This window comes from Crocodylus porosus, unplaced genomic scaffold, assembly GCF_001723895.1.
Source record: "Crocodylus porosus isolate Cpor-Errol unplaced genomic scaffold, CroPor_comp1, whole genome shotgun sequence".
NCBI lineage: Eukaryota > Metazoa > Chordata > Crocodylia > Crocodylidae > Crocodylus > Crocodylus porosus.
Window position 1 is genome coordinate 191526408 of NW_017728886.1, and position 12588 is coordinate 191538995.

Here is a 12588-nt window from a genome sequence, read left to right on the forward strand (position 1 = left end):
AACTATTATTCAACACAGATGAAAGAAAAAGCATTTAAAAAACACACACTCCAGACCAGTGCTAGAAAACATAATAAATTAAAAACAAACCAACCCCCAAGAAATGAAACACCAGGAACATCTTTTTATAAATACCATTGAGAAGAGACTGTCCTTCGCGTACACTCCTTGATATGACTGCATTGTAAACATCTTCAGAAAATCCAGTCTTACATAAGATGCCTTCACAAGTTGCTTTTATTGGTGCCTGAAATGCAAGACAAAATTTATGTAATATTTGCAAACCCATTCAGGGGAGAAACATTCCACTTGGCATACACCCCCATTTTGCCACTTTCGTATACAAACAACCTCTTTGTTTCTAAATGGCTACAATGAGAACTCAGAGCGCAAAGGGTTAATCTTTTTGATAACTGACATGGAAGGAACAAATCCCACTTGTCTAGTAAGATCTAAATAATACACATCTTGATTCTTCTAACAACTGAACATTTCATAAAACAGTCGTTGACTGCAAAGACAAATCGGAGAGGGAACAAAAAATATTCCTTCCGCTGGAAATAAGTCTTGCATAAAACTGATCACAAACTTTTTCCATAGATAAATACACTTGATAAATATATTTGAGAAGAAAGATGCAACCACTGATGAGTGTATTGGGCTGTGGGTACTTTTCTACAAGTCTGCATTAGCTCAATGGGTAAATATATATATTTTTATATATAGAAAAAGCAACATTTTTACAACAGAACCTATGTATAATAACTGAAACAGGTATTACACTAAGCCAAATACTTCCAACACCATCTTATGTGGAAGAAATGTTAAACTAGTAGCTCCTTATTAAAGTGGTGTAAAGCAACAGGTTAGCAACCGAATCAGAGAAGTTTACTCTTTGAAATATAAACAACATTCTTGCCCCCAAATTAAGCAGAATTGCACTTTTTTGAAAGTACGGTCATTTAAAATGAACACTGGAAACCACCTCATTTCCTAAACATTCTATAGGTGTCTCCTTTGATTTCAAGCAAGTTTTAAAAGTTAACTTGTGGCACAGTCATCAGACACCACAAAGCATTCCATCTAGCATAAGCTTTCATTTGGCTGGGTTTTTTTTTTTTATTTTAGTGATACAAAAAGCACTACTCAAGTTCACATGGAACAAACTAAACATGTGTAGCTGAAAGCTTTCACACTTTCTGTAAACTCTTAGGCCCAGATCCACACAAGCATTTGAACATATACCTTCCACCTAACACCAAGAGCACAATTCTCTTGTGCTAACTTTAGACACCTACATTTTTGACAGTACATTTCTGCTTATGCACATGCCCAGAACTTAATCCATCCTAGGAAGGCTTAGTATTTGGATTCATCTCTCACAGTCAACTCAAATAGGGATCCTTAAAATTAGGAGCTTCTCTCCTTTTCTCCCTTTAGGGGTCTAGTCAAGTAAGCACACTGAGTAGATTCAGTTCAGCTACTAAAACAAACATACTACAAAAATGCATCCACTACAACCACAAAAGGATAGCTGAAAAAGAAAGGAGGAGCCCCCTCTCCTCACAACCCCCGCAGTTAAACTACTCACCTATGGAGAGGCTCAGGTTTAATTTCTTTCCTTTGCTTGAGGGTGCTCAAACACACATTTCCCACTTCTTAAGAGAGAACATCAAGCAATAGACTCTTCCAAACTGAGAAAAACAAGTTCCACCCCTCCTGCTGAAGCCAGACGACCATTTTTCAAAAGCAGAATTTGGGATTCCTTGGGCCACAGGGGGGACCAAAACAAACAAAATTAAAAAAAAAAGAAAAAGCATAATGCTAGCCCAGTGGGAGTCAACCTTATCAGCATGTGTGCCACAAACTAGTCCTGTTCCTTCCCTGAGTGCCACTCCCAGTTTCTTCCCCTGCCTGATCTGCTGCAGTGCTTTCTCCTTCCTGATCTGTGCTCCCTACCCCATTTACTGCTCTGCATTGTACTTCCTTTCCGATCTGCTGCTGTGCTGCTTGACCCTTCTTTGATAGGACAAGTGCCACACAAATGCTACCCGCATGCCACAGCTTAGCTACCCCTGCTCTAGCTCAAGGAATAAGAAGGGAGATGGGGCAAGAGTTTGCTCTGCAGACCCAAGGCTGCTCATATATTTAACATTAAACAGTCATCAGATAAGGTGGCACAATTTCGAAACAAAATGGGGAAATGCCCCATATCACAGAAAAGCCTAGAGATTAGGGCATTCAGCTGCAATTTGGGCCAGAGGAATGCAAACCCCACTCAGGCACAGGAACCCATGTCTCCCACTTCCTGGGAAAGTATTAACTACTGAGAAATACATAGGCAGGGGAAGGAATGATCCCTCCTCAATTGGTGAAAGAAACTTAGGTTCTTAACTCAAGAAGGGAGTGGGGCTGTGAATCCCAACTGTTGTAGCCACTTCTTTGCAGCTCAGTTAGGTGTGTAAACCCTCAAAAAAAGTGAAATGCAAAACAGTTGTGCCTTCTGCACTTCCTCACGGCTACTCTAGACATCTTGCGGATCAGAAGTTGGCCACTATGAATCACTGAAATAACCAAATTCTGAAATACCTAACACCTCCTGCCCAGCCACTGCCCCATGCATCATACAAGCAATTTAGCTTCATCTATAACCAGATCTAGGGATCCCATCAGCAGCTAATCTAGGGATCCCAAATCCTCAAAGTATTAAATCATCTAATTCCAGTAATTTCAATGGGATTAGAAACCTAAATTCTCATGAAGACCAAAGTCAAGCACCTGAAAAGAGAGGCATTGTGATATTTAGTGTTCCAATGCCCAAGTCCTTTTCTGAGTCTAGATCCTACTGGTCACTTTGTTATATGTATGTGCACGTAAAATGAAAGAAGCCATGTCTGCAACCACAGAAGAATAAGATATTGACTTCACTCAGAAGGTTTTATAGGACTCTAACCATACCCACGCATATTAGCATGTTGGAGGCCCTTTCTCTGAACGGGGAAGTATGTTTACCATGGTCTCCTTTTCATTGGAGTATACCTGTGTTAACATTTCAACTTCCAGTACATTTTACCACTTACTGAGAAAGTTGTTTAAGTGCTCAACTGAGCCGACATCTACTTAATCCCAGTTCATTTCAAGAGCTGTACCAAAACAGTACACCTGTCAGCATACTCCAATACGGTTTTTTAATTAGTCTACTATCCATTTATGAGATAGAACCTTTCATTAGGGGAAGCACCTGTAAGAGGGCTTCTAGTTGTCAAGTGTGTTTGCCTCCAATTAACTTTCTACTGTGGACTGGATTTAATTGCAACATAAAGGGCACCTCAGCTAAGTACAATTACTTAAATGATCTTGCATTTCATAGAAAAAAAAATAGGCTTAAAAACAAAAAGTGGAAGACAAAGAAATATGTAATAGGAGACTGGAAACAGAGGGAGCTGCACTGAAAGGACAGTCAAGTATGTGTTAAGATTTATAAGTAACAATGACATTTAGTTTCTTTAAAAACTTGGAAGATCGGGTAAATCTAAAATAATTATGATCCCATCTGTCTCCTTCCTCAGCTTTATACCTCAAATCATGTTATAGCTTATTCTGTTATTAAAAAAAATGTTTAAACTACTGTAAGAAGTAACCTCAAAGCAAACATGATAACTAGCCTTTCATAGTATCCTTGAAACAAACAAATCCAGGATGGACAGCTGAGTAGATAACTGGGTTTTAACAAGCCTATGCTTATGTGCCTGGGAATCCTTCAGCCTTTCCAACAATCTATGTGCACTAAACAACTCTTATAAACTGAAACAATGTCTCCTCAAACAAAGACTTCAGACCACGAATAAAGAAACTTCTTTGTTCCTTTATTTGCAACCCCTTGGTTAAATCCAGAAACAAAAGACAGTAGTCTTTTCCCAAAAACAGGCTATTATAAAGATTATTTAAAAATAAAACCCAAAAGAAAGACAGAATTCCAATTTTAATATTACATAAAAATCCTATGTTAGGCACTCTAAATAAAATAAGTGTACCTTAAAACTATATATAGCAAGATGCGGGCTGTATCAGGTTCAGTTGAGGCATTCTGAATATTGTGGCCATATTTAAAATGTTGTAACTATAAACAAAATTATCTCAAGTAGAAATATAAAGCTTTCTGATATTGAAAAGCATCCCCCAGGCCTTTCTCAATTTCCTGACTCGGGCATAAGGGAGAAAAAAGGAAAACTATAGGGCATATATAGCTGTAACCTACAGGGTATTCCTGCGACTAGCACATTTTAAGCATGGCATTAAATTAGTTGTATACTCATCTACAAGAAAAGACTACTGAAAAAATTACCTTTGCAAATGTATTAATAGAAGTTACAGAGCTATTATCAGAAAGAACAAGGAGGCAGTGTGAAAATTGCCTCTAGCAGTCTGACAAACTTTGCCAAAGCAGATGAAAATCTAGCAATATTTAAGCAAAACAGGCCTGTTTTTTCTGCTCCCTTGCACCTTACTTAGTCATCCACAACTGGGAAAACTATGCAAAATGCTACCATTTACAAGTGTTAACAACTATACATGGTTCATGGCAGCAGCAGATCAGGCCCAATGAGTTAGGTATTGCAGGACTGAGATTGGGTATGAAGTGGCAAACTGCAATCATGAAGCACAATGATGTAAATTAAAGGGATGTTATCAAAGCTAATGTGAATTCAACTACCACATTTGATACACTGACACCAGGGGATCAAGCAGTTTACAAAACCCATTTTCCTGAACTACTGATGCATTAGCTCTCTGTCTAGATTTTTTCCTGTATAATTATTTCCTTTGAAGTTGATATCCTAAACACTTACCTCTAAAGATATACTTCTAGACCCCAATTTGATACCCTTTTTTAAAAGGATTCTAGTTTATGAATTGTCCCCAAAACAATTGTATTAAGGATTTCAATTTACAGACCATTAAGACTTAAGTTCACTCATGCAATTTGTGCAAGTTAGTAATAATAAAAAAGGCAATAATTTAACTATTTATAATTGCTTTCTAATTAGTCCCACTTCTTAGTTTCCAAGCATTATGCAATGTTGCTGCCTTTAGGTCCATAATACTGCACAGGAATGTTTTCTTGGGAGGAGGAATCAAAACTATAGGAGCATTTCACTCAGCACATCATGTTAGCAAGACTGGACCCTCAAAAAGTAAATCTGCCACACAGGAAATTTTGCTATGGACTTCAATGAGAGCAGTGCGAGGCCTTGTTATATCTGTTGTCATGCTATTGCAGCAAACTGAAACAGGCAAGTAGTCATATGCAGTACTATATACCCTTAATTTTTCTTGTTATTGAGAAAATCTCATTTGGTGGTTTTATTAGTGTTGATTAACTTCAAATAAAGTCACTATTATTAAAATAGCAACACTAATATGCCATAAACAGGTAAAAATAGATATTCATATGATTAAAAAAGATGTGAAATAAGTTTAAGTGATTGACATTTACATGAAAGCAATACCCATCATAGGCACCATTTTGGTTTTTGTCAGTGGGTGCCTGCAGACGTAAAAAAACAACAAAACAAAAAAACCCCAAACCTGGCAACTTTAGTTTGAACTCAGTGCATTCCTTGCTGAGCCTTGTGCATGCCCAGAACTGGCAACCCAGCATAGCAGCATCTGTAAAGATTGGGCGTTTTAGCAGGGGGGGTTTTGGTGCTTTTATCTAATAGCAGACTGAATCAGCTTTCCCTAAAAGTGCCAAAAAGCCCTGCTGAAGCACCTGATCTTTACAGACACTGCAGAGCCAGGCTGAAGTAATGCTCTGCTTTTTCCAGTAAAGCATGGTTTTGTTTTCTTTTGTTTTGCTTTTTAACATTTGAAAGCACATGGCCATGGCTCATGGGAGCAGAGCGTCTGCTAATTTTTTCCAGTGGGTGCTTGAGCCCTGGAGTACCCAGAGAGTCAGTGTCCATGTTACCCACAATACTAGGGATATTTTCCAGTTTTGGCGATCATTTTTGTGTGGGGTATGGAAGCAGGGATATTTACATCCAATTCCCAAATGATTTTAAAACTGAAATAGTCAAACTTGTTCATGAAAACAGTAACAAATGTTTAGAATTAAGAAACACTACAACCATGATATACACAACTGGATATTTCAACCCTTTCTCCTTAGCACCTCACATATTAAATTTTCAACCATGGCTAGACATCACATTAAACCTAGGTACCAATCCTACCAAAATTTTTGCATGTACTTCAACCTACAGTAGATAGGCAGTTCATCAAAGAAAGGAAGCCGTCCTACTAATGTTAATAGATTAATCAAGATTTCACTCAATAGGACAACCCGCTACAGTTTCTGGTTTCACTGTAAAATCTTTGGAGTAAAGACTACCTTTTGTTCTGGATCTGTACAGCGCCTAGCACAATAAACTATGCTGCAAAAGCGTTCCAGCAAAGAAAGTGAAGTGAAAACATAACTTCCACAGCTAGCTTAAGACTAGTGAAATAAATATTATTCATGTTCAAATTCTGGCTTTGTAAGCTGGGGGTTTCCAAACTCAGGTCCAGAACAGCTTGTCAGAAGTCATTCAGTTAGCCACACGTAAATCCTCCCCAACTTGGTTTTGATTAACATTTCCTCAACTTTAAGCCAGTGTTCTGCTTCATTAAGCCAGGTATTTCAAAACACAAGTCAGTTCTTAAACCAAAAATTAAGCTTTTCTTAAATATTCTTTAGCCATTAGCCACTGCTTCCCAAGTTATACTGACCCCAAAACACTATTTCCCCTTCTTTTCTTAAATGAGCAACATCAAGGCCTCAGTTCTTTAGATCACCTTTGGTCTTCTTGAAGCATCTGATGTAACATGAGGCTGTAACCCAAGTTGCAGCTCTTCTTTCCTACAAATGGGAGAGCTGGGCATGATGAACCTTCTGAAACATATGATGCTCCAGCAATGCTAAGGTGCCAAAGACAATGAAGATCCTGATATGCATGTGTAAAAATATAAAAAACAAACAAACAACCCGACCCAAAAATCACAATATTTTGGAATAAATTTGAGGCTCCCTTTATGCTCCTAAAAAGAACATAAAACCCAAGCCATTAAGTTGAACTGTGCTTCCAAATTTCTTTATCAAGAAAAATAAAACTTTAAAATTCGATTTAGTACAGATTACTTATGAATAATGCCCCTAATCACAAGAAGAGCTGCTAACATAAAAGTGAAAGATTTCTTGTTCATTGACCTTCAGGACATAAGGCCTATATGTTTTTTCTAGCTACGAAAGACTGTGGCGACTCTACTGGGAGATTATAAAATCTTAGTATTTCTTCAGGTGAGAGGTTATTGTTGTATGATAAATATTGTGAAACAGGGAGTCCCCAGAGTAGGCTGTTTATAAACATATTTTTAAAATACACAAGGAATGTCTAGAGAAAAGCATACCGATCCTTTTTTAGGAGCATTATTGTTTCAGGCGATATTTAGTAAATTTGACTAAAACAAGTTAAACAAATACTTAAAAGATTTGGCAATGATATACCTGCCATTTTGAAAACTGCAGCGCCCACACCTTTTACCATAAATCATTTAACAATAAAAAGACTACTGCTCTTCTCATTCAGGACATATACTTCCATGATCCACAGTCAGACATGCAGAATCAGAACAAATTATTAATCATATAGATCAAGCATCATTGGCACAACTTTTTCTTACGAAGAAATACAGAAGGTGCAAAATGAAATAAATCAGACCACAACACACCATTTTTTTTCTGTACCTGGTTGCGTTCAAATATAAGCTCTCCTTGAGGTGATGTGCATCAATGTGTAAGGATACTATCCTTTCCCTCCAAACAGTCCCTCGAGACTCAGTTCTACATATTCCAATATTAAATCAGCCAATTAATGGGGGGCTAGATGGAGAAGCAGGTGGAGAGAGCCATTATCATTATAACAGTTTTTACAACAAAGTATCCCTTCCACTCATACTGTCCTGCATCTGCCATTTGTCTTCTTGGAATGACAGCTTATGCACAACTAGTACCAATGAATCTGGAAAGATTATCCATGTGTAGAAAGACAAGGTTTTTTTCCTCCTAAATTAAAATATGCTCACCCTGGAGATACCTGAGATTGTAACAGCTTTATGGAAAAGACTATGGTTTTGCTTGAGCTTGCACAGACCAATAAAATGCCTATCTTCACTGCATCCCCTGCGTGCTTAAAAATAATATAATTAGTTCCAGAGACACCTATAATACTGTTTTTATTAAATACTTTTGTTTTAAAAAAATTATTTTTCCATCACGTATGTACACTCATTTAATACATTTCCTCCAAAAGGAAACAAACAAGAGGAAAGTAAATTATTCTAAGGATGAAATCTGGACTGACCAGTTATCCTTACAGGAAACAAGCAATATGCAGTGCTTTGGAAGTAATGTCATTTAACAGTACCACTTTGAGGTCTCAGTCCTACAAACACTTATTATGCACGGTCTTAATTTTATACATGTGAAGTAGTCCCACTGGAACTACTCATAGGCAGAGTTAAATGTACATAAGCCTTTTCTAGACTGGGATCTTAAGTATTCTATCAAGCTATGCTTTAATGTTCAGCATACGAAAGGAGAATGGAAACAAAAGTAAAATGATATTCATTCTACATTTCTCATAAAAAAAAAAAATAATGAAAAATGAGACAAATAAGAAGTTTCCAGCAACATTTATACAAGCCTTCAATGCTGTACCTTATAAGCTAACTGGCAGATTAATAGCAAAACTGGTAGGCAAGTTTAAACTTGTAATTTCTCCAAGAATACCATAATAGGTAGATATTCTACCACACTCCTCTCTGTATATACAAACTGAATTTTTTTTCATAGCTACCACATGAGATACTTAGGAATGAGCATAGAAATCACAAGATAAGGAGAAGAGAGGGAGCATGAGTCACTTCTGCATGATCGTCTGTCAGGTAAAAATAACTTTACTCCCGACTTCCCCAAGCTACTCTTGCAACTATACTGTACATTTCTATGGTAATTACATTTCAATTTGTATATGCTTTTTAATGACTTAAAAGCTTTGTAAGTTTGACTTGCTCTGAAAAATCAACTGTGTTAAGATGGGGCCTAATGGGACTCCCAGTGATGTTACTGAGTTTGCCACCAATCTGAGTGGGAGCAGGAGAAAAAAACTGAGAGCACTACACTTTGAGATATGCACCCCATTTTAAAATTAATTGCAGTCATAAAAGAGGTAACTTTACTAGGTTCTTGTACATATTTTATATAATTCTACTTTGCCCTCTATTTTATGATGACATTGTAAACTGAATTGTGTTTATTCGCTCTATTTTAAAATAGCAACGTGCTGAGTTGCATGTGTGTAGGAGTGGTAGTAGGAGGCTTTATAAACAACATCAAGTTTTTAGCAGATTGAAAATATAGAAATAAGCTACAGAAGCAAATCTGTAGCTTCCTGCACATATACTGCTAGTACAGCCACATCATCGTAACAGTAAACCAAAACAAAAGAGGGTCCTGAGGTACAGTGGTTTCCCTATTTCTGATGAGCCCAATTATTTCAACTGTAAAGAGCGAACTTCAGATCCAAATCTGACATAATAGTTTTCTAGAACTACACACAAAAAGTTTTAAAGATTCTAAATTATCATGCAAAAATATGCCTTTATTTTTTTCTGCCAATTTGCCATCTAAGAGCAATATTTCAAAAAGAAAACATTTTCTTTTTTATCTACAAAACCAGAATTGAGGTTGTATTGATGATGTCACCGTCACCTAGACTAAACAAGAAGTATAGGTTGCATTATAGGTTTTAGAAGCATCACTAACTGCTGCAGAAAATAAAATCTTTAAATGAGCTCCTAGCAGGCAAACAGTTTTCTAGATAACATTTAAAATGGATATGTTACTAATAATGAAGTAATCAGCCAGTCTAGAAATTTTGGAAGTCCACCTACATATTCTGTTTCTGAGCTTATGTTCCACCAAGTCCATTCAATTCACTTACCGCCAGCTTAAATAATAATAATAAAAAAAAAAGAATAGTGATTACTGAAGTTACACCTGTCCTCAAAACTGATTTCTTTGATTACACAATCACATTCAATTTATTTTCAATGCAGCATGTTTTATATGTACCATAAAACCAAAGTACTGGTGCCTGAAGACCTTCACAACAAAAAATCCAAAAGCTGGGGTATGCTTAACACCACCTCAACCATGTGCCTGGTTAATACTGACCTACAGAATCCACAAGTAGGCGTAGCAGGGTAGATCCATCCAAAAGGAATTCAATCACTGGGTTCTTTACTGAGGCTGCTAATAGGAATGCTACTTATTGCAGCTGTTTTTCAAGAATAAATTTACTAGGAACAAGACCAACAGAGTCTTCAGGCAGTAATAACTTTCATTCTCCGTCATCTAAAGCTGAATTCAAACCGGTGACCTGGACCTTAGTGGAACTTTAGCCCATTATTACTTATCTCCTCATTTCTACCATGTCTATCACCATGATGGTCACATGTCATTGCCACAGTCATAATAAGCTTTAACATATTAAAAAAACCCTACTGTTTCCTGAACATAAAATTGCTATATTTCTCCCCATGAACATTTGAATACTAGCTTCAGTCTTGTCAACAGCACTGCTCTTGCTTTATTGCTTGAATTCTGTGCACTTGGTGATTCCTTAAATTTCTCAATTTCTACTTTACTCTTGTGCTTATCACCAATTTCAGCAGAAAAAAATAATAATTCAGGTTTCTGACAGTAAAGCAAGGGTGCACTCCACCCCCCACCTCCCTTTTATCCTCATTCTTTTTTCGTCTCCTGTGAGGCTTTTGCATAACAACCAGACCCACTGACAGAGCTTATAGAACAATTAATCAGGAAAGACAAAGGGCCAGTTTCTAATCTCAAAGGCTGAAAAAATAAGTTTAAACTCTATCCCAAATCCCACTTTTCCAATCATAAACCAAACCTCTAAGAGGGTGAACACCTACCCAGTTCTGATTATTTTTTGAGCAAGTCCATCACAACTGCTTCACTACCCCGCCAACAAAGAAGTCATCAATAACTTGCAGAAATAATGCATGTAGTCTTTGTGATAAGGTTTTGTAATGGCAAAATAAGCAAGTTAAGAGTAAATGTGAGTCTTGAGCATTTCAGACTTCTCTCTTAGAAATTAACTTCTCTTAACCAAGAACATCAAATCCAATAATAGAAAAAAAAAGTTAATAAGGCATCTAACTTGTAAGGTTTTGTTAGCACAGCACATGACAAGAAGAGCACGGTTAAAAATGAAAGGCTGGCATACAGGCACAGGTTTATCAAACTGATTTCATACTAAAGCTCCAATTTTGTGACACTAGCAAAAATGCATCCTAACCTGATTCAACTGATCCTCAAACATGAGAGAAATTGGATTCCCCAATCAGAATGTGCCACTAACAAGGACGGCTACACAAAAAGGCATTAACGCTAGTTCCTGTCCTTCATTCATATAGAGTTTGGGCTTTCATTTAAAGCCAGCCCTGGGCAAAGAGATGGTGGAATAACACAGACCCCCGCTTTAAAGCTGTCGGGTGCAGAAGCAGAAAGGGAAGCAAGTCTGCTCCAGTGCCACACAAAGACTCGCCTCAAGAAACAGCAGGTGGGGATGGGCCAAGTTAAGAAAATCCCCCCTGCTACAACCCTTGCCCACCAGCCCAGAAAAAAACCCGGCGTTTTGAAGTGACATACAGGAAAACAAGTTTCCACAGAGGGCGGCAGGTTTGTCAGAGGAGGAGCACTGTTGTCCAGTCGCAGGGAGCAGATGAGCCCAGCTCCTCTTAAGCCAGAGAGAAAATCCCCCAGCTGTTAGGGATCAATGTTTCAGCACCTCATTTGCCCGCTGTGGCCAGCAAACCCTGGCGGGGAGGGGACACACAACTGCCGGGGACTGGGCAGGGGGAGAGAGGGGAAGCCGGAGGCAGGGGTGGGCAGCCAAAGCCACAAGCAGGAAGGGGAGATGGGAGCCAGGCTCTGCACCATGGACAGTGACTCTGCTTCTGCTGCTCCCGCTGCCGCACCAGCCCTGCAGGAGCCCGGGAGGCCAGCATCGCCGCCTGCCCCAGCCCTAGCAGGGACCCGCGCGGCGAGATGCCCGCCCGTCCTACCCCGCCCCACGCAGCAGCCCCTTTAGGGGGGCACCAAGCGGCTCCTGGGGAGGGGGGGGGGCACCAAGCGATCAACTCCGCAGCCCTGCCCTGCCCTGCGCCGGCCGCGGCGGGACACGAGCTGCCCGTGCACCTGCTCCCCCTGCCGCGAGCCGGGGAACAAAGAGCCGCAGCCCCCGTCCCCGTCCCCCTGCCCTGCCCGTGCCCGTGCCTACCTGCTGCAGGGCCGGCGGCGGCGGCAGGAGCCGGCACATGGAGGCGGGAGGGCGGCGCGAGTCCCGGGCTGCGCTCGGCGGAAGCCCCCCGGGTCCCGCGGCCGGATCGGGCTCGGGCTCGGGCTCGGCTCTGCGCGGACAAAAGGCGAAGCCGGCGCGGGGCTGCGCGGGGACAGGCAGC

General features: G+C 39.5%; 1 protein-coding gene across 1 annotated transcript in view; it reads right to left on the reverse strand.

Moving 5' to 3' along the window:
- CDH2 (cadherin 2) overlaps positions 1-12582 on the reverse strand; it is a 188292-nt gene extending 175710 nt beyond the window's left edge. The window contains exons 1-2 of the mRNA XM_019547330.1: positions 12408-12582; positions 136-247 (exon numbers count right to left, since the gene is read on the reverse strand). Of these exons, the coding sequence (XP_019402875.1) occupies positions 136-247; positions 12408-12446 (151 nt within the window). The 5' untranslated portion in view covers positions 12447-12582. The remainder of the gene's footprint in view (positions 1-135; positions 248-12407) is intronic.
- Positions 12583-12588: the final 6 nt, after the last annotated feature.